At 52.5% G+C, this 26,632-nt stretch overlaps 2 protein-coding genes across 2 annotated transcripts; one reads left to right on the top strand and one right to left on the bottom strand.

Moving 5' to 3' along the window:
* Window positions 1-5,046: 5,046 nt before the first annotated feature.
* LOC119098937 (putative proline-rich protein 21) lies at window positions 5,047-15,656 on the top strand. Its single transcript, XM_037221992.1, has 2 exons — window positions 5,047-5,992; window positions 15,511-15,656. The coding sequence occupies exons 1-2, from the start codon at window positions 5,047-5,049 to the stop codon at window positions 15,654-15,656; spliced, it is 1,092 nt and encodes a 363-aa protein (XP_037077887.1).
* A 1,131-nt stretch (window positions 15,657-16,787) lies between these two features.
* Window positions 16,788-26,404, bottom strand: LOC119098803 (dystrophin-like protein 1). The gene is made up of 2 exons (XM_037221846.1): window positions 25,226-26,404; window positions 16,788-17,577 (listed from the first exon to the last, which is right to left on the bottom strand). The coding sequence occupies exons 1-2, from the start codon at window positions 26,021-26,023 to the stop codon at window positions 17,200-17,202; spliced, it is 1,176 nt and encodes a 391-aa protein (XP_037077741.1). The 5' UTR covers window positions 26,024-26,404; the 3' UTR covers window positions 16,788-17,199.
* Window positions 26,405-26,632: the final 228 nt, after the last annotated feature.

Genomic DNA, 26,632 nt, shown 5'->3' with positions numbered 1-26,632 from the left:
ACAATGAGGGGTGAAAAAGCTTCTGATTTATCGGATATGATCGGTGACAAAACTGACTTTTGCGAACCAATTGCTGACAAAATCGCGTAAATGCATACAAATTCTAACAGATCAGACCATCTTACAGCTTCCTATCCAAGCTAACAGAAAGCTCAAAACTTAGAATTGGCCTGTGCTCGTTAACACGCTCTCGGATGAGGGGGGGTCAAATTGACCCCCATCCCGCCAAAGGTTTTCGCGGATTTTTTTCCGAACGGCGGAAAACTTTGCATAGCTGTAGACAATTGAATAGCGGATCGTCTGGCATCAAAAATTTATATGTGCCTTGTAAGGTCGCTGACCTATGGCAGGTCAAAGTCAGGCCATTATTCCAGAGAAGGCACGTTTTAGGGAATCGCTCAATCCGATCAAGCAACGGAGTGTTACACGAAGCTGTACACCTCTGAGATGCTTTCTTAGGCAACACAACAATTGAATAAACAAATAGCATTGACCTAGGGCGAGGTATAAAGGTAAGACCAAGGTCAAAACCAACCCGCTTTATTACTTTCGGGCTTGCTGTATGGACTGGTTCCTGGTGCTCGTTTCGAATGTATTGATCGCAGGAACTGCGTTACATAAGTTCCATGAACTTCTGATGGTCAGAATAGGTCAATGACCTAAAATGACCCAGGTCAACAGTTCGTTTGTGGGAACATACTGCCTAGCGTAATATTTGCCGCTTATCCAAATGCAAAACTCAAAGCAGTCTTATATCACTTTGTTAATCATGACCTTTGAAAGGTCAAACAAGGCTACTGACCTTAGATGAGCATGTGACATTTTGCTTAGAACAGTTGCCTAGGTTCTAGGGGGCCCCTAGGTTCTGGAGACCAATTTGGAAGCTAACCTTGTATGACCTTATCTGACCCGAAGGTCACGCCCAAGGAACCTCAAACCCTTACCTAAGTGAGTTCACGTACAGGTCAACACATCATGTGAATTTGGTGCCTTTAACTCTCTTAGTTTCCGAGATCTCGGCTGGGGTCAAATTGACCCCCCCCCTTACCCGAGCGAAGGGTGTCCAACGAGCCACCCGGGCGCGTGTTAACACTTGCAGCGTGAGCATGTGTAGAACACATGTCGAAATGTTGCCGTTTCGCCGTATGAGCAAACTGAGCCATAAGTTGCTACCAAACATAGTACCTTTAATCAGGATAGTTTTTAGCAGGTGCCAGAAATGTACCACAAACTATGCTTTATCGATGCTGACGTCACAGATCAACGGTGACACAGTGTTTTTCCAATGCCCCTTAGATCAGCGTTTTTCACTGATTTTCCAGCCAAGATTCACTTCACGTACTAAACAGCATAAATACCAAATAATTAGGCTCATTACTAACCGTATGGATCATAGCTGGGCCCAGCATCTTGCGACGAGCGTGATCAGCTTGCTGCACAGCGTTTTAAAGCGTTGTGCCATTTGAGACAGATGGGCTCGAACGCTCGCCGCGCGATGGTGCGTCGGATTCTGTGAGAGACTGTGGGCTGCTGTTAGTTGTGTTCATGTCGTGAGAGGCTGACTGGCCAGAAGAACGTAGCTAATCGTCAGCTTTTTAATGCAACAGCGTTAAAAAGCCCTGCCGATCTAGGATGATTGTTTGTGGTTACCTGAGCTGTAGCTCTAGAAGGAAACGGAGGACGTCGGAGCGACACATGCCAAAGATTTATCGGGGGCTTTCTGCCGCTGCGAGTAACGGCGGCTTTGTGGCAAGAGGATGAGCATCACTGTTGTAGGCCTCTCACATCGCCCGTTGCACTTCTGGCTTACCGCACTGATCGTCGGACAGGCGTTAAATAAAACGCTTTTTATTTTCAGTCTATAGTCTATTGCATATAAAACTGAATAGAGATGGGAGAGGTGTTCAAAAATGCTGTTTGCTTCTGTTGATGCCAATATTGCGTGGGTTTTGCTCTAAACGATTGCGAACATGTTACTAGGTGTGAGCTCTGTACCGGTAATGATTATTCGAAGATAGTAAAGGTGGCATGTGCGCTCAACTGATTGTGTGGTGGTGTCACAAAACCAAAGGTGATATTGTTTTCAGGTGCTTGTAGAGTCATTTTGTCGATAAATATAGGGCTACGGGGATGCAGTTTTGCAAAATATGTAGGATTGAAGTATGGAGAGTGCGAGGCAAGAAAAATGACTGAGTCTGCCTCCAAAATACACTCAAAACATTTTTACCCACAGATTTCACGCACTTTCTGTTCACAGCTGAGATCAGGAGTGTAACTTATCAAAATTAGTTTGGGGGCTAAGCCCTATAATGGTGATTTATGAAGAATAGTTCATAAAAATTGGAAACTACATCCATGGCTAAGAGGCACAATCACTCCCCCTATATGAATAGGAAACTATACGCCTCCCAGCTGGTTATGTTAGGCCTTGATACGGTATGCCTTTACCTGATAATTTTATTACCTAATTCCCAACTATCATTCAGTGTTTGACAGCTAGCAAATGATACTTGACTGGAAATGAACTCCCAAAATAAAAATTGTGTGATGGTTATGCCGTGTTGCATTAAATTTGTCTTTGTTTTGTGGTTTGTTGCATTTAGAGTTATACCGCAACGGTTTCTGAGAGATTCGGCTCCAGGTGGCAATTTAGACGGTCTCAAATGTCGTCGTTGACAGAAAAGAGACACTTCTCTCACTCCTGCCAACAATACTGCATGGTGTGTCTGCATATACAATACAGTGCTGCATGGTTGCATGGTTGTATCTATAATAGTTATTATCATGCAAGTTCGACATAAATGTGAGCATTGCGTTCTTGAAAGGCAGCTGAAATTCAGTCGATTTATGTTATGATACACGCCGGTTCCATTTCCAGTGGAAATTCTTGCCGTCTCATTACTGGCAGGCTCTCTTGGACCGGTCCTTCCGCTCAGTCACGCTCCATGCGAAGTTCTGCTTGATGCCATCATGGGAAAGCTTGACGTCAGTCGGTCAACATCCTGCCCTCCTCGTGCCTATCACTTCCTGGCCCCGGCCTAACCTGGGCTTCCCGAAGGCTAGCTCAAAGTGCAGCATGCCACCCACGCACGGCGCTGGCTCCTGCTGACCCCGTCTCCCCTTGCTCTGAGCTCGGGCCGGCCCCACGAATCTCCACCTGGCACTCACTGTGAGCCGTGCTGCGAGGTAGCAAAAGCCGCGGGATCGACGCTCCGACAGCGCAGGAAGTGAATGGGTGACGCCCATGAACTGGTCTCGCTCGGCTGCGTCCATCAGTTGAACACACGAGCGCCGGGACGCGCAAGAGTCCACACCACGCTGCATGCCGTCACGGACCCGACAAACCGGCGGGTACCCAAACCAAACGGCGAATCAGCGCATCGGGGGGAACATTTGGAAATATTACGGCAGTGGATATGGACACGCTGCAACAGTTACAAAATTCGTGCATGAACACGGCTTAAGCGAAGTGCTGTCCGTTCGCTTAAAATAAATTTCACCAGTCATGAAAGTTAATATATATATATATATATATATATATATATATGCATTTATAGATATATATATATATATATATATATATATATAAATTTAATATAACAATGCAATACTCAAACAATCGTGATGTCTTCATACCCCCAAATGGTTCAAGCGTTTTTAGTTTTTATGCACGATTTTGTATTTGTCATTGCATTGAAACCTTAATTATATGATCTCCAGGGTGGTATAAAGATGGTGCACCGTGGTGATCACCGCCATCGCCATGCGGCTATGATATTTACGATTAGCCGCGGAGGAGGGCAGAGGCTATCACACCCGCCCAAGAACCCGAAAAGCGTTAGCCCAAGATTTAGGGGACGAATGCCGTTTGATTGACGTCACCTAAATCTTAATTTCTGAACCGCCTGAATCTGAATCTGTCCATCGTGGGGGCTAACGCAGCGCACACCTAAATCAGCTTGGCATGCCTAAATTAGATGGGTTCATTTAGCAAAATGCAAATTGTTTGGTAATGTGCCTGATAATTCAATTAATACATAGGAAACATCTATATCTTAATTATCTCGGAAGATCTAAGTGGCATTCAAGACGCAACACATCCGGCCATCATTGGCTTTCATTACTCGGCGAGGACATTGCCTCCTTAGCATCAATTAGATAAGATAGTGCCAATAACTGTACTCCTCGTAGAATAACAAGGAGAATAGAGAGACAGATGCATTATGACGATGCATCCATCTTTCCATTCTCCTGGTTATTCTTCAAGGAACAAGGCTATTAGTACTGTCTTACCTATATGCATAACGTGCCTTGCAAATGTGCCTAACGAATTAGGATTTTGCATCGACTACGATTTCCGGAGAGCGTGCCATCCGGACATGTAAGAACTCATGCCGGCTATTGCAAAGCCATTAAATACCATGGATTTGGATAACTCAGACAAAGCGGATATCCTCGCCCCAAGGTCCTTCCTGCTCACATCGTTTGCCAGGGGAAGTGATTGTAATCCTACATCAAATCCCTCATCTTGCGCCGGTCGCAAGCCCCCCAGGTTGGGTCATATTGGTGGGGTTTGTGGAAATTGGGGGGGGGGGGATTAACTTACGATAATCCACTCACGACTATGTAATGACTGTAAAAAATACGGCCGGTTTGGTCGCCTCGGCACATCCCACACCGCAAGCGGATTGGCGTCGTCATTGGTGTCAAGGCAGCGCCGTCCAGTGCCCACGATCTGCGCGCTACAACACAACATGGTCAACGTTTCGCCCCCTCCCTCTTCCCCCGGGCTAGAATGATCTACCTGGGCTGGGACCGGGGGACGACAGGGGCGATAGCAGCTCCTCTAACATCAGCTGATGGCCGCATCTATGCGGTGGCGACTCGCTGTGGTGGAGCGTCGCTGTGACAACTGCAGAGGTAGAGTATTCCGGTGTCTAACTTACCGGCGGCCGGCACTCGACCGACACTGGCAGTACTGGCCACCGGCCCTGCCTGCACTCGACCGACGCGGGCAGTACTGAGCGCCGGTCGCGCCCGTACTCGATGGACTCGGGCGGTACTGAGTGCCGGCCGCGCCCGTACTCGACCGACGCGGGCGGTACTGAGTGCCAGCCGCGCCCGTTCTCGACCGACACTGGCAGTACTGGCCACCGGCCCTGCCTGCACTTGACCGACGCGGGCGGTACTGAGCGCCGGCCGCGCCCGTACTCGACCGACGCGGGCGGTACTGAGTGCCGGCCGCGCCCGTACTCGACCGACGCGGGCGGTACTGAGTGCCGGCCGCGCCCGTACTCGACCGACGCGGGCGGTACTGAGTGCCGGCCGCGCCCGTACTCGACCGACGCGGGCAGTACTGAGTGCCGGCCGCGCCCGTACTCGACCGACACTGGCAGTACTGGCCGCCGGCCCTGCCTGCACTCGACCGACGCGGGCAGTACTGAGCGCCGGCCGCGCCCGTACTCGACCGACACTGGCAGTGCTGGCCGCCGGCCCTGCCCGTACTCGACCGACACTGGCAGTACTGGCCGCCGGCCCTGCTCGTACTCGACCGACACTGACAGTGCTGGCCGCCGGCCCTGCCCGTACTCGACCGACACTGGCAGTGCTGGCCGTCGGCCCTGCCCGTACTCGACCGACACTGACAGTGCTGGCCGCCGGCCCTGCCCGTACTCGACCGACACTGGCAGTGCTGGCCGCCGGCCCTGCCCATACTCGACCGACACTGGCAGTGCTGGCCGCCGGCCCTGCCCGTACTCGACCGACACTGACAGTGCTGGCCGCCGGCCCTGCCCGTACTCGACCGACGCTGGCAGTGCTGGCCGCCGGCCCTGCCCGTACTCAACCGACACTGGCAGTGCTGGCCGCCGGCCCTGCCCGTACTCGACCGACACTGGCAGTGCTGGCCGCCGGCCCTGCCCGTACTCGACCGACACTGGCAGTGCTGAGCGCCGGCCGCGCCCGTACTCGACCGAGACGATCGCATCCACCGGTGCTCGTGTTTTATTGACTTCCAGTCTGATCAGGTGCGTCACTGATCTGGGCGAGACTGGACCGCCGCGTTCCTCGAGCGAGCCGTTCCAGGGCCGGCCCGTAGCCGTCTCGCCAGCCGATATTGGGTCAGCGTCAGCGCGTGTTTGCGATTGGCGGACGTGTCTCCCCGGCTTCGTTATTGGCGGCAACCCGTGGCAGGCACGGCTCTCGTCGAAGTGGCGGCCTTCCCGGCGGGATTCTGGGAAGACTGTGATCACCGCTGTGCAAAGTCGGAGGAACAATACAGCATGAAAAGCTGCGTTACGTAGCTCGAAAGCTCGAGATGTAGCGGGCACCAGTGATGGAGTTGATGCGTTTACGTTCTCGTCCCTGATTGATGTTATCACAAGATAAACAAGAAAATGAGCCAAAACGGCTGACCAGGATACCAATGCAATGCCGTTGAAGAGCACGAAGGGAAAAAGGAAGAAGGAGAGAGGAGAGAGAGTAGAGAGTAGAGAAGAGGAGAGAGAGAAGATGGAGAGAGAGAGAGAAGAGAGAGATAGAGAGAGAGAGAGAGATGAAGAGAGAAGGAGAGAGAGGGAGGGAGAGAGAGAGAGAGGGAAGAGACGAGAGAGAGAGAAGAGAGAGAGAGAGAGAGAGAGAGAGAAGAGAGAGAGAGAGGAGGAGAGAGGAGAGAGAGAGAGAGAGAGAGAGAGAGTGGTAACAGCCTGTGGAAAATCTAGCAGGGGTTCGTTTGGGAGCGCTCGCGGGCATGTGTGAAACCAAATGCCTGTATGCAATGCAACACGCACGGTGCACCTAAGACGTGGCGTCAATGTTCAGTCTAAAAGCTCAGGATTTCGTCATGCGGCTGCAGTTTGCACGATTACGCCAACGTCTGCTCACACCGTCACATAACGGCTCCTCGCCGCACATAACCGGTCCTGCTATGCGTGTGTCACGCCGTATCGTGGAAAATGGGCTCTGCGAACCTTCACTGAGATTTATTGAAAGCTGAAATCAGGTCGTGCACTGAGCCGGTAGGAATTCGGCTTAGCATGCATCAAATACTACTGGTTAAAACTGTTAAATTTCGTTGGTAAAAGCTCCCTGGAATGCTGACATGCGTCGTTTTTTTATATTTCATACAACGTACGCCATTCGCAGGCTTTTCGGAGGAGCTTCGCAGGTCAGAATATTTTCGGTAAAAATTCAAAAGATCATCAATACTAGGCGTCGTATACCAATGCACAATAGATTGTCGGTGTGTTGACCTCAGGAAACGTTGGCTGTTAGCACTTCCACTCAAAATGAAAGATGGCTGTACTAATGGAAATAGCTGTCACATTGGGTCATGATTAAGTAGCGATTATACTGGTCCAAAAGTGGCGTATTATTACCAAGACCGTCCGTCTGGGGCTGATGACTTTTTGAGACAAGACAGATCGGCTATTATGCCATTTATGCCCTCTGTTGGTCTGGTACGTCTGTTTTGGTTTTGATATCGTAATGTGGCGTGAAGTGTACCCACGCCTTATGCTCACTAAACATGTTTGAATATTCAGGTGTATCACATTAACAGTTGAAAACGTGTCTAAAGCAGCGTCGTGAGCAAATAAATGGTGGTACTGAAGCCCATACTTCCTTATGTAATGCTGCTTTGCATTTCTATGGGAGCTCAGAAATCAAAGCTGGTGGAGATCTTCAGGCTTAACATGGTTTAGGGCACACATTCGGCACAGACTTCTTAAATTTTGGAGTAACTGAGTAAAGAAAAGTTAACCAGTTATGTCATTAGGCATGTACGTCGACATCTTGTTTGAGAGAGAGAGAGGGGTGATTTTCGTTCCACAAACGCTGGGGCGAGGCAACACAGCTTCCAGTTAAGATTCATGAGGAATATAGGACACGCAGATTATGTCAACACTAAAATGACTCACATGCTTCTCAAATTGTAGCAACTGAGAAGCGTGAGAGTCATTTTAGTGTTGGCATAATGGTCCATACCCAGGCCTAAGCGATTTGACTGTAGACTAGACTTCGTTCCTGACTTGACCTGACTTCGTTTCTGTAGCCTCCATTGCCTCCACAAAAATTGCTCTGTGAAATGCTTAATAAGCTGCAGCATACCCCGTGGTGCATAAGGTATCTCTTTTTTGTCAGATATTTTGCTTTCTTCACGCTATTCAAACTATGGAACGTTTCGCCTTAGCATGGACCTAACAGGAAGCAAGTGCCATCTGTAGCCTTTCTCCTAGCATCGTCATGTGTGTCACAAATCTGTTTTGTGTTTGTGACTTTCAGTTTAGAGTTGGAAAACCACAGGCTGCATCTGTTCTTGAATTTTGTTTGTGCTTTGACACGCTGGGTTTTGTATAAATTAAACATAGTTGTAATTGGTCACCGGCGAGCAGAAATTTTACGAACTCTGTGAAGTGCGAGACAGTTATCAAAATGCAAAGAGAACTACCCTGTGCTGCGTTTAATAAAAATTATAAAAAGAATTGGAAATCATTCAGATGGAAATTAAATGTTTCCAAGTTAAAACACAGATATTGATGACCGAGCACATTTACAACTGGATCGATTCCAGCATGCGTCCATCTCACGAATTGAAGCAGATGTAAGCAAAAAAATGGAAATTTCGTGCGCGAAAGTTTTTCAATGGCTACAATACTCCTTACCAACACCCGACCTATTTCTAAACGAATCATGGATTCAAAAGCTCCGCCCCCCCCCCCCCCCCCCTGTTGTGATGGGGGCCAGGGGCCTCTCAGTAAAGGCTTCTCAGTATGTACTGCACTCCTGACTAACACGAGATCGGTGTTTATAAGACTCATGATTTAAGAGCCCTGCCCCCACAAAAAGTCAACACTGTTCAAGCAAACCTGGGACAGGGGGACAGTGGGGCTATAAGCTTTCGCGTTCGTTCGTTTCAAGTGGTGTAGTACCTACCTATCAAGCCTTAGAGGTCATCGGAACCACTCCTGTCTTGTTGCCATGTATTCAGACATGGTCCCAAAAAGTCGATCTGCCCAAAGGGCACTAGGGTTAGGATCCCAAAAACCACAGTGACAGTTATGTCCATGCTACTGAGACTGTGCCTATATATGGGAGGCGGCGACTCCTGCAGTACCTGAGAGGGGGGGGCGGGTCGGGTACTAAACGTCATTTTTGGTAGAAAAGCTCACAGAGCTACTCAATTTTGACAAAGTTGGTGGCCTGGTGCTCGGATACTCGTGCTATATAAGCTTGAGGAGGGGCCAAGCTGCACTCCCTCCTCTTGCACCATACTCGATATGTCAGAAGTAGCATAAAAGTAGGCAGGCGTCTACATATACATCCAGGTGTCTCTCAAGCAATTTTGATCGAGCCTCGGAACATCTCTGCACTCCCTCTCTTATGAACTTTCGGTCGATCTTCGACCTAAGGCATCAGGGCCAATAATTAGTCGGCTTTTCTGAGACAAATAATTTTTCAGCAGGCAGATTCCACCAACACTTGTGAATCAGTGAGCGTGGACGCGTAAAGTTATTTTTTTGCGAGCGATATTAACCAGTTCTTATTTCTATGACGCATGTTTTTACAAAGATTAGTTATCGTTGTACGAGCTAGAATGTGACTGCCAACAAACGTTGTATAAGACATGCTACTGGCGGTGTTTTTTGGTGACAATGTCTCAGTTAAAAGTTTTACAGCCGTAGACAATGCGCAATGGTGTTAATATTTCGATTGTTAGGGTTTTGTTGTGATAAAAAGGTTTGCTTTGTATATCAAAATGCCCCGCTCATTCTAGAACAATGAACTCTTACTACGCCTTCGGCATCCACAAAACTTTTAACAGTTGTATTGGACAGTGCAATAAAGCGACTGCTTTAGTCGAAGAAAGCACCGAGCTTTTGCACAAGACGCCTTTTTCCTCATTAAAGTAACGTTACTACGTGATAAGTTATTGTGTCTCATTTATTGGGTCGTGCACCACAATTGGTGCATGTATACAATATTGGAGTAAAACCATCTAAAGGGAAGGTGCCACCCATGAGACCGAAAACTGACGGCACATGTCTTGTCCAGTAAGTTGAGGCAGCACGACGCGACGAATCCCTTGAAAGCTACGATGTATGGAGTGCGGGCCGCACGTTTTGTTCGCCGGGTTTATGTATATATATATATATATATATATATATATATATATATATATATATATATATATATGCTGCGAATGTGGGCTGAGACACAACCGTCCGGCACCAGCTGAGTAGTGACTAATGAGTGCTGAACACCGGTATCGTGCCATTCGTGTCTGTCATTGCCAGGTCAGTCGATGGACGTGCACTTGATGACAGGAAACTGCAGCCATCTGTCGCTGGCACCCTCCCACACGTAGGCACATCGATACCGAGCAAGACCATACTCACCGTTCGACGCAGGCTGCCTGTCGCGAACATACAGCGGTTTGGTCCCATTAAACGCTATGAGGTTTGATTTGTCAGCTTCATTTGGCTGCAAAGCGAAAAAAGCTTGCAGCCGTGCACATATTGGTACCTCACTGACAGGTTTGAACGTCAGGATATTGCTGATCGATGACGTGGAAAGGATCAGATTACCTGCATCATACAATGTGTGATTCGACACGGACGCGATGTCAGAATGTCTAAGGCCCTCGCCATACAGCAGCAATCAAGCGTGCCCAGCAAGCTCAGGATATTTTGGAAATTGGCATTCCGTCTCTCTCTCTCTCTCTCTTCTTCTCTCCTCTTCTCTCCACCTCTCTCTCCTCCTCTCTCTTCTCTCTCTCTCTCTCTCTCTCTCTCTCTCTCTCTCTCTATCTCTCCTCTCTTTTTTCTCTCTCTTCTCTCTCTCTCTCTCTCTCTCTCTCTCTCTCTCTCTCTCTCTCTCTCTCTCTCTCTCTTCTCTCTCTCTCTCTCTCTCCTCTCTCTCTCTCTCTCTCTCTCTCTCTCTCTCTCTATCCTCTCTCTCTTCTCTCTCTCTCTCTCTCTCTCTCTTCTCTCTTCTCTCTCTTATCTCTCTCGCTCTCTCTCTCTCTCTCTCTCTCTCTCTCTCTCTCTCTCTCTCTCTCGCTATCTCTCTCTCTCTCCTCTCTCTCTCTCTCTCTTCTCTCTTCTCTCTCTCTCTCTCTCTCTCTCTCTCTCTCTCTCTCTCTCTCTCTCTCTCTTCTCTCTCTCTCTCCTCTCCTCTCTCTCTCTCTCTCTCTCTCTCCATATATATATATATGATTTTGATCTCTCCTTCTGATCGAATACGCGAAGCCAGCAGCTGGAGGCTTACACAAGCCCACTCACCGTGGAGCGATGTTGTCGGATAATTGCTTGAGGCGAGCTCGCTGGGGAGCAAATCCAGAGAGTGAGTAAGGGGCTGTGCCCCGGAAATTTATTGTGCCCCTGAACCAGGGCTGTGCCCCGGAAGTCTCCTGTGCCCCTGAACGAGGGCTGTGCCCCGGAAATTTATAAAAATGTAACGTTGAACCTATGGGAATTAAAAAAACAGAGGTTCAAAAATTGCTTTCACGTCTTCCCTTACGTTTCAACTTGAAAGGACTTGCCCCGTGACCGTGGCCTCAGTGTGCATGCTGACATCAGCAAGGAACCGCGCAGTGAGCGACTGTTTCATGGCGGGGTCCAGAATGAAATGGTTTATCCGTTCTGTAGGAAGCAAAGTCACTGAAACAATAAGTAAATTACAGTCACTTCTCGTTATTTTTGCGTTATTTTTGCGATTCGGGTTCATACACTGCAATATAACAGCTGTAATTGACAGCGCAGGACTCCTGAGACTTGTGGCGGGCACAGCGATCTGAAGGGGGCACCGAGTCTGCCAGGTGTGGCATCTGAAAAACAAATAGACGTTGCATTCAGATAAAAAAGGCAAAAAGATGAGATTTGAGGGATCCTAAAGAACAAAAATGGAAAGAATTCATTGCGATATATGATGGGAGTATGATGAGAATCAAAAACGGCAACAACCACTGCGAGTGGTAATAGGGATGTGATATCCGTGTGAGAAGGGGGTTGGGGGGTTGGCCGAGTGCAGGGGATTTCTCCCATTCTCACACGCCAGAAAGGTCCCGACCTCGAGGCCACAGGGACCACATCTGAAGGGCTACCCAAACCTTCATCAAGTTAAGTCCTAGACTATCTAGGGCTCAAGATAACGTGCCGTACGCATATGGATATATTAACGCCACACGACGCTAAAATTGATGTGTACTTTAGATCATGCTGAGAGTGGTGGTCATGCTCACGTGTTGCCATTTTTTAATGCTGGAGAGTTATGGATAGGTACCGCCCTTCATGTGACGTCGTGGTATCTAGTGACACTCTTAGCCTGTAAAAGACGCCACTCTCAGCCGCCACTTTCAACCGTCACTTCCTGTAGATACTCTCAGCCACCACTCTCTGCCGTCACTGTCAGCTGTCACCCCCATCCGCTATTCCTAACCGTTACTCTTAGCCGCCACTCTCAGCTGTCACCTTCACTCACCACCCCCAACTGTCACTCCTAGCCGCCACTCTCAGCCATCACTCTCAGTCACCACTCCCAGCGGTCACTCTAAGCCGTCACTCCCAGCCGTTACTCTCAGTCACCGTTCCCAGCCGCCACTCCCAGCCGTCACTACCAGCCGTCACTCTCAGCCGTCGTCCCCACCCACCATTCCCAGCCGTCACTCCTAGCCGCCACTCTCAGCCGTCACCCGGCAAAAGACCATACGTCGTATCATCTCGCCTGCGGTTTCGGCCGCCGTGCGCCGGAGAAAACTACCGTCCTGGCCCAGTTCCATGACGCACAGCCAGCGGCGCGGCGAGAGCTGGCGCTGCAAGATTGGACTCATTCCTTGCACACGGGCTGCGCCGGGTGCCGCGCTGCTGGGCTTCGGGCTCGCTCGGCCGCCACGTCGCCGTCGTTACACCGACGGTAAACACCGAGCTCTGCGCGTCACGCACTGGTTGCCTTCGCTGTTGGGACGCACCACCCGCTCACGGGGAGCAGCGCAGACTGGCTGCAGCCAGGCCGCAACGCACGGGTCCACGGCTGAGGATGCAGGACATCGAAAATAATAGCACGCCAGGCAGACAGGCACGGTTCAACTGCACAATGGCAGACATGAATCGTGATATGTGCATTAGAACTGAACTGGATTTGGACGTGGAATGTTCGAATATCCCGTCACATGTCGGGACTCGGTGAGCTCAGAAACAGCTTTTGAAGTGATTTGTGTTGAAACGCAGGCAACAAAGTACGATACGCGCCTACGAGACATGTTTACGGACACGACATGTCCTGGTAACGTGTTTTCAGGTTTGCTGGTTACTGAAAGAAAGCGGGATTTTACGCGTTGTTTTAATTCTCGGAATCCTTGGCCACGAAGAAAATCCTTTCCATCAACTTAGCTTTTGATGTCATGCCTACCCTTTTAGTACCGCAATTAATCTTAACGAACAGTGGTAAATGGTCCAGTGGAAGCGCTTAACGTTAGACTATTCCAATTACTTGCGTGCCTTGGTTGAGGGAGTTTTAGAATTGCCCGCCATGAATGTTGGTTAAGTGGCTACAAATCTCCGCGAAAAGCCCGATAATGCACGAGCAGTCGTATCAGCGCACTTAACAGAATCAGTTTAGGTTGTGCTGGCTCCAACTGTGGCCCTCTCTTGTTCACACAAACTTCTACGCAAATCTCGGTGGCCCACTGGAAAATTTGGTTTGCGAAAGTGATTTCGTTAAAGATTTGGTTTGTGGAGTCGCCAGATCTGGTTTGTGCAGCCGTCAGTCAGCTTCGGTCAGTCGGTGCGCGCAATATATTCGATAGCGCCCTCCTACGATGTTAGGGTTCATGAGTTAGTTTAGGGCACACATGCTCAAATGCGTTGCAAGTGCCGCCTTAAGGGCGAGTGGGCATTGGTGAAGATTTTATTCATTTGAAAGAGGGCTCCAGCACTCCCCAAATTGGGCTCCAGTCCCCAACCTTGAGAAGAAGTCGGCCAGATCGAGGGAACCTACTCGCTATCGTATTTTTGGGTTAGGTTTCGCCATTATTCACTTCACAGACCCTTTCTCCTTTCACAAAACTTCGCGCTACTCCTGGACGTTTAAAATCATTAAGCATCCATCCAACGTCTTTCACACCACCTTTCCTGCATGGCTTCATCACTTATTTCTTCATTGCAGTCGTTCGCGAACAGGACCAACGCCACGGCCTTTTGAAAAAACTGTGCTGATTAGCTAGTACACTTCCTTGGACAAAAAAAATTGCTGCGAAAAGAAATATTCCTCCAAGGGTATGTGCCTTAACAACCAAATACATCTACAACTACCACTAGCATCGCTAACTGTAAGCCTGACACGCGCCCGGGTAGCCGGTTGAACACTGCTCAGGTGGCGAGGGGCAATTTGGCCCCTAAGATCTCAAAAACTAAATGAAAACTTAAATACGGTCAAGCAATGTCAAACACGAGATTGGTGTCCAAAGTCTCCAAGACCTCCTCAAGCAGCTGCCGTGAACCCAGATACTGTTCTAAGCAAAAGGTCACTGGTGTTCTTTAAGGTAAGTAGCCTTTTCTGGTCTTTAGAAGGTCATTGTGATAAAAATCATACAAGACTGCTTCGATTTCTACATTTGAATAGGCGGCAAAGATTATGTTAGGCGGTATGCTCCTAAAAGCAAAGTGTTGAGCTGGGTCATTTTGTGTCAGTGGCCTATTTTGGCCTTTAAGAAGCCCATGGAAGATGCCTGATGTAGTTCCTGTCATCAATATTTAAAATGAACACAATAAGCTAACCGCATACAGCAAGCTTTCGAGTAAAAAGCAGGTTGGTTTTTACCTCGGTCTGACTTCCATACCCGCCCCAAGGTTAATGGGCTTCGCTGTTATCTTAAATTCAATTGCTTCGTTGCTTAAGAATTTATCTCAGAGATGCATGGCTTCGGCCATCACCCCTTTGTCACATGAAATTGAAAAATTCCATAGAAATGGCCTTTACCGACAGCCACGGCCTGACTTAGACCTGCCCTTAGGCCAGTAATCTTACAAGGTACATGTAAATTTTCCAAACCAAATGATACGCTGTTCAATTGTCTGCCGCTATACCAAGTTTGGCGCAGCTACGCCGACTACTTGACAACTATTCTGCATAAACCTTTGAGTGGTCAGCTGATTCTGTAAAACCGTTTTACATTTTATTGCATGCGGCGCACGCAAGAAAACGCGCACATGATTTACCACAACAGCACGCAGTCGGCACGCATCCCTCGGATCGGTATCTTATTCTGCAGGCTAGGTCTTATTTCATTGGGGGGAGGGGCGTCTCTCAATTGGCCGTCCCCGCTGGCGACCAGCGACCCTGATCCCGCCGCTCGTGCCAACCCGAGTCACCAGCCGTCCCTGTGTCACCCGCTGGTCAGGCGTGCTCCGTCCAAGTAACCTGAGCTCTCGCGCCCGGCGGCGTCGCCCGACGACGGCTGGCGCGGCCGCCCCGTCGGCCGGTGCCTCAAGCGCAGCTGCCGCCGCCGCCGGGCAGATGGCCGCCGCGTCGTCGCCGATGCGTCGACGCCAACGATCGATCGCCGGCGACGCCGATTACCTGTCGATCGCTGTCGGCGGCACGTGCTTCGAAGCGGTGGCGACGAGACGGCCTCGGAGGCGGGCGTGCCCGACGCCATGTGACGCGGCGCTCGTCGGCGTGGTCGGGAATCACCGGTTCACGCGTGTGGCGTGTGTACGGCGCCATATGCTCATGGCGTCACGTCAGACATGGGCACACGTGGACGCGGCTGCTGATGCCGTCGCTGGCACATTTCTGCACCCTGGTGGTTGTATTTGTTCTCAGCTTACCCGCGCTGGTACCGAGCATTGTCGATGCTCGGGTCGGATGTCTGCATGTTGATGACCGGTGTGGCACCACGAAGTTGTCGGACTTCGCGCATGACACGCCGGCGCCGATGGATATGCTTGTTTACAACGGACTCCACTTTCTCATCGTCGCGTTCGTGTCTATCACTAACGCTTAGTCGATTTGGTACCAGGCCGTACCTGGTGGTTCTTGGATGGCGCGATATCTCGGTATGTCACATGATGTGAACCGCGATACACCACACGCTAACGGCGTGTCATTGTCGAATGCGACCACCTCTGAAGCGAAGCATGTTTCTCGTCCGGCCCTAAACATACCGAACAGCGCTTACGATTGTCCCTCGCGGTAATGGGTGAGGCCCGGTCTCGAGGGCACGACGCATATACCCTCCCAAGAGGCCCCCTGCCTTGACGAGGCACAACCTTGCTTGCGGTTGGCTCCGTGGTGGAATGCTGCATCTTCGCGAAAGCGGGAGGCGTGCTGTCAACCCACAACGGCGAAACCGCTGAGAAGATGAGAAGTCAGTCAGCGTTATTACCACGCGCCTCTCCCCATGCAACGACCGGGAGTCAGTGCTCAACGAAGTAGTCAGACGGGGGGGGGGGGGGGGGCGGTGGCTGGTCCGTCACTGCTCCGGCCAATTACAGAACGCAACTCTGGCCCTGGTTGGCACTGCCAGCCCTGCCTGCTACTGTAGTTTTCGCCCGCCCCCGGAGGCCGCACCTTGCAAACCATCCCGTCATATTTGGCCCCAGCAGTCCTCGCCCATTACGGCCAATGAAATGTGTCGGCCGAGCCCATAGCCAATCACAGAGCCGGAGGTGTGACGTCATCAGCGGAAGATGCCACCACCACCGTACCTGTCACGCCTTTCGCCGCGAGCGAACGGCGGTAGCGTGTCTGGCTTGCCTGAACTCTCCGTCGGCACCGGCAGCCACTGCGACTGCGATTGAGAGCCGTGTATTTTCTACCGTCGCGCACCAGTGTTATCAGCGGAGCTGCCTGTCTACGAGCGGAGACTCGTCTACCGCACGGTTGCGGAATACGCTTAGTTCGTGAACACGACGCGAGACAATTTCGGCACGCGTCGGCCGGCTGACCGCCGCCGTCCGCGCGCCACGCACTAACAAAACAACGCTTCATAATGTCCTGAGCGGCCCACGGCTCTTCCTACCACTGAACGTCAGATCACGGCACGGGCTTCGTAACAGACTGGGTAACAGCCCACACAGATCCAGGAACGGGCGGCCGGGGCCGAGCCGTCGGCCGGGCCGCGGGGTCCTCTCCACGCCGGCCCGACTGCAGGCGACCCTCGCTGCCGAGGCCGCCGAGTCGGGCCGCGTCGAGTCGCGCCGCTCAGCCGTCAGGCTTGTCCGGCTCCTCGTGCGGCTCCTCGTGCGGCTCCTCGTCCGGCTCCTCGTCCACCTCGTCGGCCCACGAGCCGCGCGCCAGCTGCGCGATGGCGTCGCCCATCGCGCAGAGCTCGGCGTCGATGGACGAGTCATTGGACGAGGCTGCGCGCTTGATGTCCTCGCAGCTGGCCGAGGCACTAGTGGCGCTGCTGGCGCTGCTCAGCTCCAGCTCCAGCTCGGCGTCGTCCAGCTGCAGCTGCGCCACCAGCGAGCGCACGTGCGACAGCAGCGCGCGGTTGTGCGACAGCAGCTGGTGCGTGCGCGACTGGGCCTCCAGCCGCGCTGTCGTCTCGGCCCGCAGCTGGTCGCGCAGCAGGTGCACCTGAAGACAGGCGAGTCAGGTTAGGTCAGGGCAGATTATACTGATTCGCCAATCATCGGTCAATGATTCGATCAAATAAGTGATGGGTCAGGTCAGGTCACAGCATGCGCATGGATTTTGCCAAAATGGAACATGTGCCACTTGAGAAACATCGCAAGTAGGTTGTAAGCACGGGCGGGTCAAGTCGAGCTGATGAGAAATCAGGTCAGGCTAGGTCGGATGACACGTCGACACGCCAACACGGACAACGTGACACCAGGTTGTTGGTCACGTGACAGACACGCCACGACCATCCCACACCGCACGACGGCCCGGTGCAGCGTACCACACAACACAACTTGCCATCACGCCTCACGGTCGGCTGGGCCCGACCAGTTCAAGGCCTGCGACAAGGTCAAAGACCGACCAGCGCCCACGTGTTATCGATACAGCCGCCCGGCTAATGGCCCTCCGGCCGTCATTACGCCACCAGGGGCGGGCTGCCCTAAACAGCCGGAGGCATCGCCGTCGGCCCGTCGGGCGGCGCGGCACATAATAGCCGCGCCAGCTCGGCCGGCGGAGGCGCGGCCGCCGCTGACTCAGTCGCCGCCGGCCGCAGCACCGCGGGACAGGTCGACGGGGGCGGGGCGGGCGATCGTGACGCTGCGTTTCCGGCCGGCTGGAGTGCGGGGGCGGTTGCCCTTAGCTCACGCAGCCTGCCCTGGTCGTGACCGCGCCGTGGGAGCTCACGGCGCCAAATACCTCGCCGGGAGGATCAGGAAAGTGGCTGAGTAACGTAACCGCAGACGTCATCCTCCGCTGCAGAGATCCAAAACAAGGAGGATAAGCGCAGGTGGTGTGGCCGCAATGTTTCCCGGCTCACTGCCGCAATTCTGTGGCGCGTAGGGACAGGGCTCATCACGAGAGGCGCACGGCCACGTTGGAGGTACAAACACCCGTTCATGTGAGCCCAATGTCGCTCACGCAGCTCCACCTGGGGAGAGAAAAAAAAAACGAGAACGCCCGGCTCCAGAATCCGGTCGACAGCCTTCGTCACAACTTCGGTTCCGCGTACCCCAGGCGACCCTGGTACGCAGATAACTTCTCCGCACCGGCTGCGCCGGACCGTTAGCAGTGGCCTGCGCGGCCCAAGGTCCCTGCCACGCAGATGGGCCGCGCGAAGCGAGTGGCGCGGCGCAGGGGCGGCCACCGGCCGGCAAATGTCAGCGCTCATCGCCGCCCCGAGCCCGATCAATAGCGACTCGGCGGAAAACAGCATCGCGGCCGGCTCGCGCCGGCTGACGACGGTCACAACAGGGCCGAGTCGGGCGGCGGGGCGCGCGCGCGCCCGGCCCGGCCGCCGAGCCAGACGGTGGCGGCGACGACCTTGTTAACAGTCCGCCGGCGTCCGCGATCGGCGGCCGCGCGGCACGGCGCCGCGTCGAGGCGTGGCAGTCTGGGCCGGCTCACCCAAATGGGCCGTGGGAATGGACGTGATCGGAGAAAAAAGGGGGCCGGCACTGTTGCAGGGATAGCCCCAGAGCGGATTTTTTCCTCTACACCGCGTCCGGACGAGGGCCGGGGTAGGTAGGTGGCCGGACCGCGGCTGGGCACCCGTTTTCCTTGCCGATAAGTGACTCATTGGCCGGCGTGCCGCTCGTGCGGTGTTCCATTCCCGGGGCGGCGCTCGTCCCGTTAAGCGCCGGGTCCCCGCCGCCATTGTGATCCAGACCGATAGCCCAGGTTTGACGTTTGTCCGCGCCGAGGAACGGACGTTTGTCCGCACCGCTCAGCGCTTACCTGCCAGCTGACGGACACTTCCTACCGCTACAGCGCCGGCCGCGGGTTCCGGCTACATCCCGCACGTTTCCACTCAGCGCTGGCTCTACGTGCGGCACCGGGTACGAAAGACAGCGGGAGCTGTGAAGTGTTGGGTTACAACCCAGGAATTCGTGTCGATCCAACCCAGATTCACAACGAGCCACAGCCACAACCAGAGCCACAACGCGCGCGCGCCTGCCGTCGCCCCGCCCTAGGCGACGGGCGTCACACCAGCCACGCGAGACGACACCCAACTCCGCACTCGCGTGACGGCGGCAGCTGCGGCCGCCAGCCGCCGGCGGCGGCTGGAACGCCAGCTTTGCCTGACCTCCGGGTGGCCGGCGACAGCGGGCCGGGCCTGGCCGGGCCAGGCCGCGCCCCACCGGTGACGGCGGCACCCCGAGCCGACGCGGGCGACGAGGCGGGCGGGGTGGCGCCGATCGCGACCGGATTAGCCCGCGTTCGGGCCGACAACAGCGCCGGCCGCTAAGAACTGGACTGCACGCCATCGCAGGAACGACGACAAAAACGACCGAATGACATCCACAGCACTCATGAGGGATGACAAAAACCGGGCCAGACATGATGGACATGCGGGAGATCCAACCAGCGATGAAACGTCTCGACTGAAGCTACTTCGGAGGACAGGCGCACCTATGATGAACCTTGGTGACTTCGGAGAAATGGGCAAGGACTCGTGACGCCCCAGGGAGAGAGGGCGGCGGACCGGCGGACAGCTATATGCCAGTCACCAAGGACAATTAGCCAGACTTGTTGACGGCACAGTGGACTGAGCAGACTCAACACCCGTGTGACATGACGGAGCTCAAAATATATGATGTCGACTAGTTATGGTCACTGAACTGAGAACAAGGTGAGTAAAACTATCAATACAGCGGAACAAGCTCTTTCTACTAAATGCATACAGCGTCAGAAAGCCCCATTCAGCGCCCGTTAAAGCTAGCCCCACAAAGCATGAACAAACCAGGACAGCCCCAGGCCAGCTCGCCAGGCCTTGTCCGACTCATGCTCCGGGCCCACAGCTGCCAGTGACGCAGCCAGCGCCGAAACGACCCGACTGCCAGCCGGATGTCCGGCCGTTGCCGTCGCCGGCAGCCCGGGGCGTCCGTATCCAGCCATGCCGTGTCGTGTCGTGCCTGACCCGGTTCCGCTGATGGACCGAACCCCCCGACACGGTGCTGTTAACAGCGCACACGCGGCGCCGGTGAGCTACGCCCCGCTGGTGAGATGGCCGCCGATGGCGCATCAGTGCGTGTGGACGTGCGATGCGCCCATGACTATTTCCGTTCATCACTCGTGACATCAGGAACGAAGTTTGCCTGCGGTGATACAGTCTACGTCAAGAGGCAAACGAATAATCGCAATTTATGCTAGCGTGCATACATTCATACCATTGTTCATCTACAAACAATGATCTACAAAAGTCAATGCCCTGCGAGCAGGGCATCAATGCATCGAACAAAATGCGAGATGAGTGCCCACGAAATTAAACTACGAAAACTTTCTCTGCGGAGTCTGACCTCAGTGTACCGAGAAGGTTAACACAGCTGGGGGAACCCGCTCGACATCGGAAGGTTCGACGGGAAGGCACGACCCGAGGGTGTGCTCGGAGCCGGTTTGTGACGTCACCGCGTGCCGCGCAGGGTCCGGTGAACTAGACGAGCGGGTCGCAGCTCGCACAGCGCACGGCTACAGATACGTTTCCTTTGTGCCGCTTTGTAACGAGCACATGCTCTGGAGCCGCATTTGTAATTGTTTGCAAATGACGCCACGTAACGATGGAATCGGATCAGATTTGACATGGATAGCACGTACCGACGAATGAGCGGAATTTCAGCGCGTTCCGAAATGCAGCGGACAAGATCAGTCCCCACCTCATTCTCAGAACAAGGACATGACAATGTGAAACAGCTCTTGCTCTACGCGTATAGCATACTTCCGCCATTCAACTGTAAATATATCCAACCAGCGGAATCGGCGGCCACCCGGCTTCGCAGAAACCTGCCGCGGACCCGATCCACCTCTGTCCTAGATCGGCTATCGGGCAGCACGCGCCAATGCCGCGGATCAGTGAGGCGAAGGGCAGGCCCGCCTGGCTCAGCTCGGCTTCCGGCGTGGCGGCTGGCGTTCCCACGGCGCCCGGTGCTCGGCAGGCAGATGCGGTCGGCAGACGGACGCGACAGCCGCCGCCGGCGCCGCCACCGACCGTTGACGCTCGGGCTCGCACTGACAGGCGCTCGGGTTCGCTTCGACAGACGTTAGGGTTCGCTTTAACAGACGCTCGGACCTGACCAGACAGATGTCCGGCGACCGCTCGTGTCCGGCCAGACACGCGTCCGGGTATCGTCTAACAGACGCCCCGATATCGCTTAAGGCGAGCTCCGATCGGCCCCGAAACATCCCTGGATTTGACCGCGAGAAACGCTCTAGCCTGGTTGGGCGGATGTTTGGATCCGGTCCGACGAAGTCTTGGATCTGGTCCGACACAAGCCAAACGCCCATGTCGGGCAGATCGACGCCCAGATTTGGCGGAATCTCGGAGTAAACCACGTATTGGTGATGAATCACAACGTTCTCGCAGTCCGACCACGCGCCGGATGCCGCTAAGATAGCAAGGTCGACGGCTTGTTATGCTAAAGCGTGAGTGGAAATGGGATCAGGCATCAAAAACATGAGTCACACGGGCTAGACGGGCCCCACTTAATGCACGCCTCTCACTCGGGCAGAGCTGGACACGATGCTCGCGATGAATCATCCAAGCGATGGCACCGGATATTACGTTTCGACAGGTTACCCTGCATTCCAAGGTAAATAGTCAGCCCTATAAGACCTGTGCAACGCGTGAGTAGTACTCGTTCTTCCGGTTCCCAACGTCTGGATAAAAGGCTGGTCGAGGAGGGGGGGGGGGGGGGGGGGGGGGCGGACACGCTCAAAGGAGAAAGCGCCCACGAGCGCAACTTTTTTGTTTCATTGTTCTGGGGATGTAGCTACATTCCACCGCTTCAGGAAATTAACGGTAGCCCTAAGTGGTTGCGTGGACAGTAACGTGAAGCCACCTTATTTCAGAACGGAAACACCCGCCTACACACTGACGAAGTCATTGAAAATGCTCCACACGCCACCGCCGTTCAGATATGAACTGAGCTAACCACGGACCAATCACCACACAAGGAATTGTGCCATCCCCAAGTGAGTGCTTTAATAGGGCTGAGATGATTGCCAACCATTTGGCCGCAATCACAGCCCACAAACAAGAGAAAAGCAAGAATCAGGCCGCTTGACATACAGCCAAACGCCAGCCATGAATACGCATCGCGCCAGGCGAAGCCAGAATAAAAGCCACCAGACCAGGCATGGATAACTTCCCTTCTCTGTACAGATTCATCGTCAATCGCAACGAGTTTAAAACGTACTTAAGTGTTCGATTCGATGGGATGACATTGGAGGGTCCTCTTGAAATTCAGACCGTCGTCAGAGACCTGTACCCCCGGGGTCAATTGTGAAGAATGGTGGGTACGCTGAGACAGGATACCAAACGACGTTTCGTGCTTTAAAGGTGGGTCTGGTCTACCGTTTGATGCGCCCGCCACCTGTACAGCGTTGCAGTCTAGTGCGTGACAAAGCCACCGGGATCGGTGCGGGCGGATCCCGGTAACTGTAGGACGGATTTGACCAGCTGGGTGCTCTGATCCTATACAATGGGACAACACCAGAAATGGGCCATGGTGACGTTTCAGGTCTGAGGACGGTGGCGCTTTGCCATCGGGACACTCTTTATACATCCACATACACATGTGCTGTAATTGCACTGGCAGCCCTGATAACAACCGGCTCGGCCGTCCTCACAGTACGCCGGAGCAAATGTGTGCCGCTTTCTATTCGCGCAGTGACGTCTGGACGAGCGGCGAACTTGATAGGATCACAGTCGGAAAACGTAACACTATTTACAGAACGCCGCCAAAGTCTCTTGTTATTAACAATTCTGTAGTAAAGGCCCAGTAAAGTGAGTCCCAATTACGGCTGATAGAAACCAATGCTTAAAATGTTGTACAACTATTGAACGATTCTCTTGAGAAAATCATGACAAATTTATGACTGAAATGCCAAGCCACAATAATATAAGTAGGAGCATCTGGGGCGTAGTAGTAAGTGCAGCTTCATTCCAGCCAAGACACAATCTTCCTCACCTAAGAGAAAGATTCTGGGACAGTGTGACACCCGCCTAGGCTTTTACTGACATATATATACTTAATTCGTGACCAGGGGTAAAGTTTCCTGTTTACTTGAATAGGGTGCTAGCCCCTCCCCCAACTTTGGGAAGAAAAGTGGTCAAAATCAAGAGAACATGGTTTGCACCATTTATTTGGGGTTAAAGATTTCTCTGCCTACCCACTCCACAAATTCACGTACAAAACTACACCATCTGGGACGTCAGGCTGCTGCATGATCGGGGCTCGGAGGTCAATGTAGCAGGGCACGCCTCCTCATAGAGCAAGCGATCTATACAAAGTTAGCATCGCTACATCTACTCACCGACGTTGAGTCTGACAATACTTTTCCCAGTGTATGACGCTGAGCTCAAGTTATATATTGCCTTTATCTATACTATCAACCAGTCGCACCATCACCGCCCACCATGGCTCTGCACGCGGCTGCTCCAAAAAACGTCCGGAAGCTACATAAATGGCGCGCATGGAATAACAGTCTTCAGCGAAAGAGCCGCTGAAAGTTGTTTATCGGTTAAAAGGTTTAATGTATATGTTACGCGTTTTATCACCTATTCAGCTCGGATTTCTTGGTGGAGCATATGCCTTCTCTCCAATGCTGAATCCTCCCCAAGAGCCGGAACACGCGGAGCCATGGATTTCCGCAAGTCCGAGCGATCGTTTGGCATGGTGGTTGGCGTCACCATTATACCTCCTATACAGTCTCTATTTCTGACAGCTTTTAATGCACACTTAATAAGGATGCTATTGAAGAGATTCCAAATAATTTTCCATCAATATATGATCAATTCACACTATATTTAGGGCGATGTTAGTGTGACACCATGTCGTTTCGTATTAATTTGTATTTTGTTACAGTGATTTCCACGTGCAATCCAGAAACGTTGCATTGTGACGTATATGAGGTGTTCTCTGTTCTCCCGCCTCTCCCTGACCCATCAAGAGACACTGTTCTTCTTAGAGTGGGCTCGGGCCCGGCGTCTGAGCGTGTCGGTGTCGTTGGTGGACGGTAGGTGGGTTAAACGTGTGCTGGTGAGCAGAAACAGACCTGGGCGCTGAGTGTATTGAAAGGAAAGATTGTGTGTGATATGGGCTGTGATTCGGCTGAAACCCGCGAGCAGTACCCCTCGTTTAGTTGTGTGAGTGTGGCACGCGATGCCGTCGAGGTTTCAGGAACAGCTTGCCGTCATTTCACGTCGCTCACAAGGAACAATTTGTTATGTTCTTTCCGGTGTACATTTGTGAGCAATAAAATTATTGGGGCCAAAAACACCGAGAAACACCTAAGTTTCAGACACTGCGTATGAGACAACAGATGTGTTGCACGTGTCTCCGTGTACATTACCTAATTCTCCACACGAGGGTGGAAGAGGCATAGCAGACATGGAAACGGAAATACCATACCTCCTTTACCTCACCACTGATACGTATTTTTCAAATGCATGGCACTAAATCACAAAAGTATTGACCGGTGTTCAAATCAGCGCTATTTGAGCATTTTCCCATTGGCAAATACATTTCCCGCATAGCACACAAACTCTTTGCAGCAAGCCCACAGTACCCGAGTACAGCCAGCTTACAAGCGCTAACGCGCCACTCACCTGAGCCAAAGCAGCCTGAGTCTGGTGCTGCTGCTGGTCGAGCTGCTCTCTCAGTAGCTGCCACTCGTGGTGGGAGGAGAGAGGAGCGCCCGCCTCCGGCAGCGTGGTGGCCGAGCCCAGTTCGTCGGCCAGCGGGGAGCGGAACATGCCGGAGGCCGGGGCGCGGCCGTCGTCGCCGAGAGGTCGCGACAGCGGCTCCAAGTGCGCCGGTCTCTGCAGGGTGGTGTCGATCAGGTCGCCGGAGTCGTACGGCGGCAACTGGAGATGGCCCGGGTGGTCGTCGCCATACTCCAGCTTATGACACACTTCGAACGCCTGGCCGATCGTGCGCACCACGCGCATGGCTTGGTTCGTCTTCGAGGCTTTGAAAACGGTGCACTTGAAGATGTTGGTATGGCCATCTCTGGCTATGTAGCTGAAGATTTTCATATCTTGTGAGTCATGCGACACGTAGAATATTCTGTAAATGGGGTGATGTGTGACTAGAACTTTGCTCTCATCCTTGGAATGTCTCTTGCCCTTCCTTCTCTTTTTCTTGTGCACGATTTCTACACCTTCTGTGCTCACAGTGATTGCCACTTTTTTCTTTTTTATTCCTCTTGCTTTGAATTCGTACCGTATTCTTCGCATAGCTGAAACTATCTCAAGCCTGGTGGTAGGTCTTGGCACATCCAACGTGCCGATGCATTTTGCTTTAAACGTAATCCCTTCTTCAAATGCTTCATCAGGATGGAGGGGGACACGGCAATCATATTCGTCATCGTCGTTATTGACTAAATCGTACTGCTTCCTTGTCATCTTGCTGACGATCGTTATCTGTGCCACCTCGACGCACGAAAAATGCTGTATGAACACAGCCTAAGCAGGTTTGCCTGAGATCTTCTGGGTGCGCTGAAGATGGCTTCAGTTTTATGGTGAGATGCGCTTGAGTTCCGAGTTCGATCCTCAGTTGAATCAGCTTCATGGAAAAATCGACCACCTGCAGTTATTTCGTAGAATTGCTATTAACCAATACTAAAGTCGCAAAAATAAAAGTTGAAGAAAACGATGACCCAAACCAACAACGCATTCAGATTTTCACAACTAAAAGGCAAGGTGTCAATTGGCCAACTTGCACGGACGCCCGCTGGCGCGCACCTCCCTCCCCCACCTCTCTGACAACAATGCGCTCCAGCCCGCGCGCTGAGCCAATTCCGGTTACGGCGGGAGGAGGTAATGCAGAACCGAGCCTGGCTATGTTCGTCGCATGTATTTAAAACTTTTTTAGGGATTTTAACTAGTTCTAAGAAATAATTTACCCGATTGTTTTTTATTTTACTTTCACTATGTTAAAAATTATGCTCAACTAAATGATTTATTAGTAATTTGTCTTCAGATCAGCACTCTCCGATGAGCCATAAGCTGCCA

Source organism: Pollicipes pollicipes, unplaced genomic scaffold (assembly GCF_011947565.3).
Source record: "Pollicipes pollicipes isolate AB1234 unplaced genomic scaffold, Ppol_2.1 Scaffold_4740;HRSCAF=5597_pilon_pilon_pilon, whole genome shotgun sequence".
NCBI lineage: Eukaryota > Metazoa > Arthropoda > Thecostraca > Pollicipedomorpha > Pollicipedidae > Pollicipes > Pollicipes pollicipes.
The sequence above is the reverse complement of the archived record's forward strand: the minus strand, read 5'-3'. Positions and strand labels throughout refer to the sequence as shown.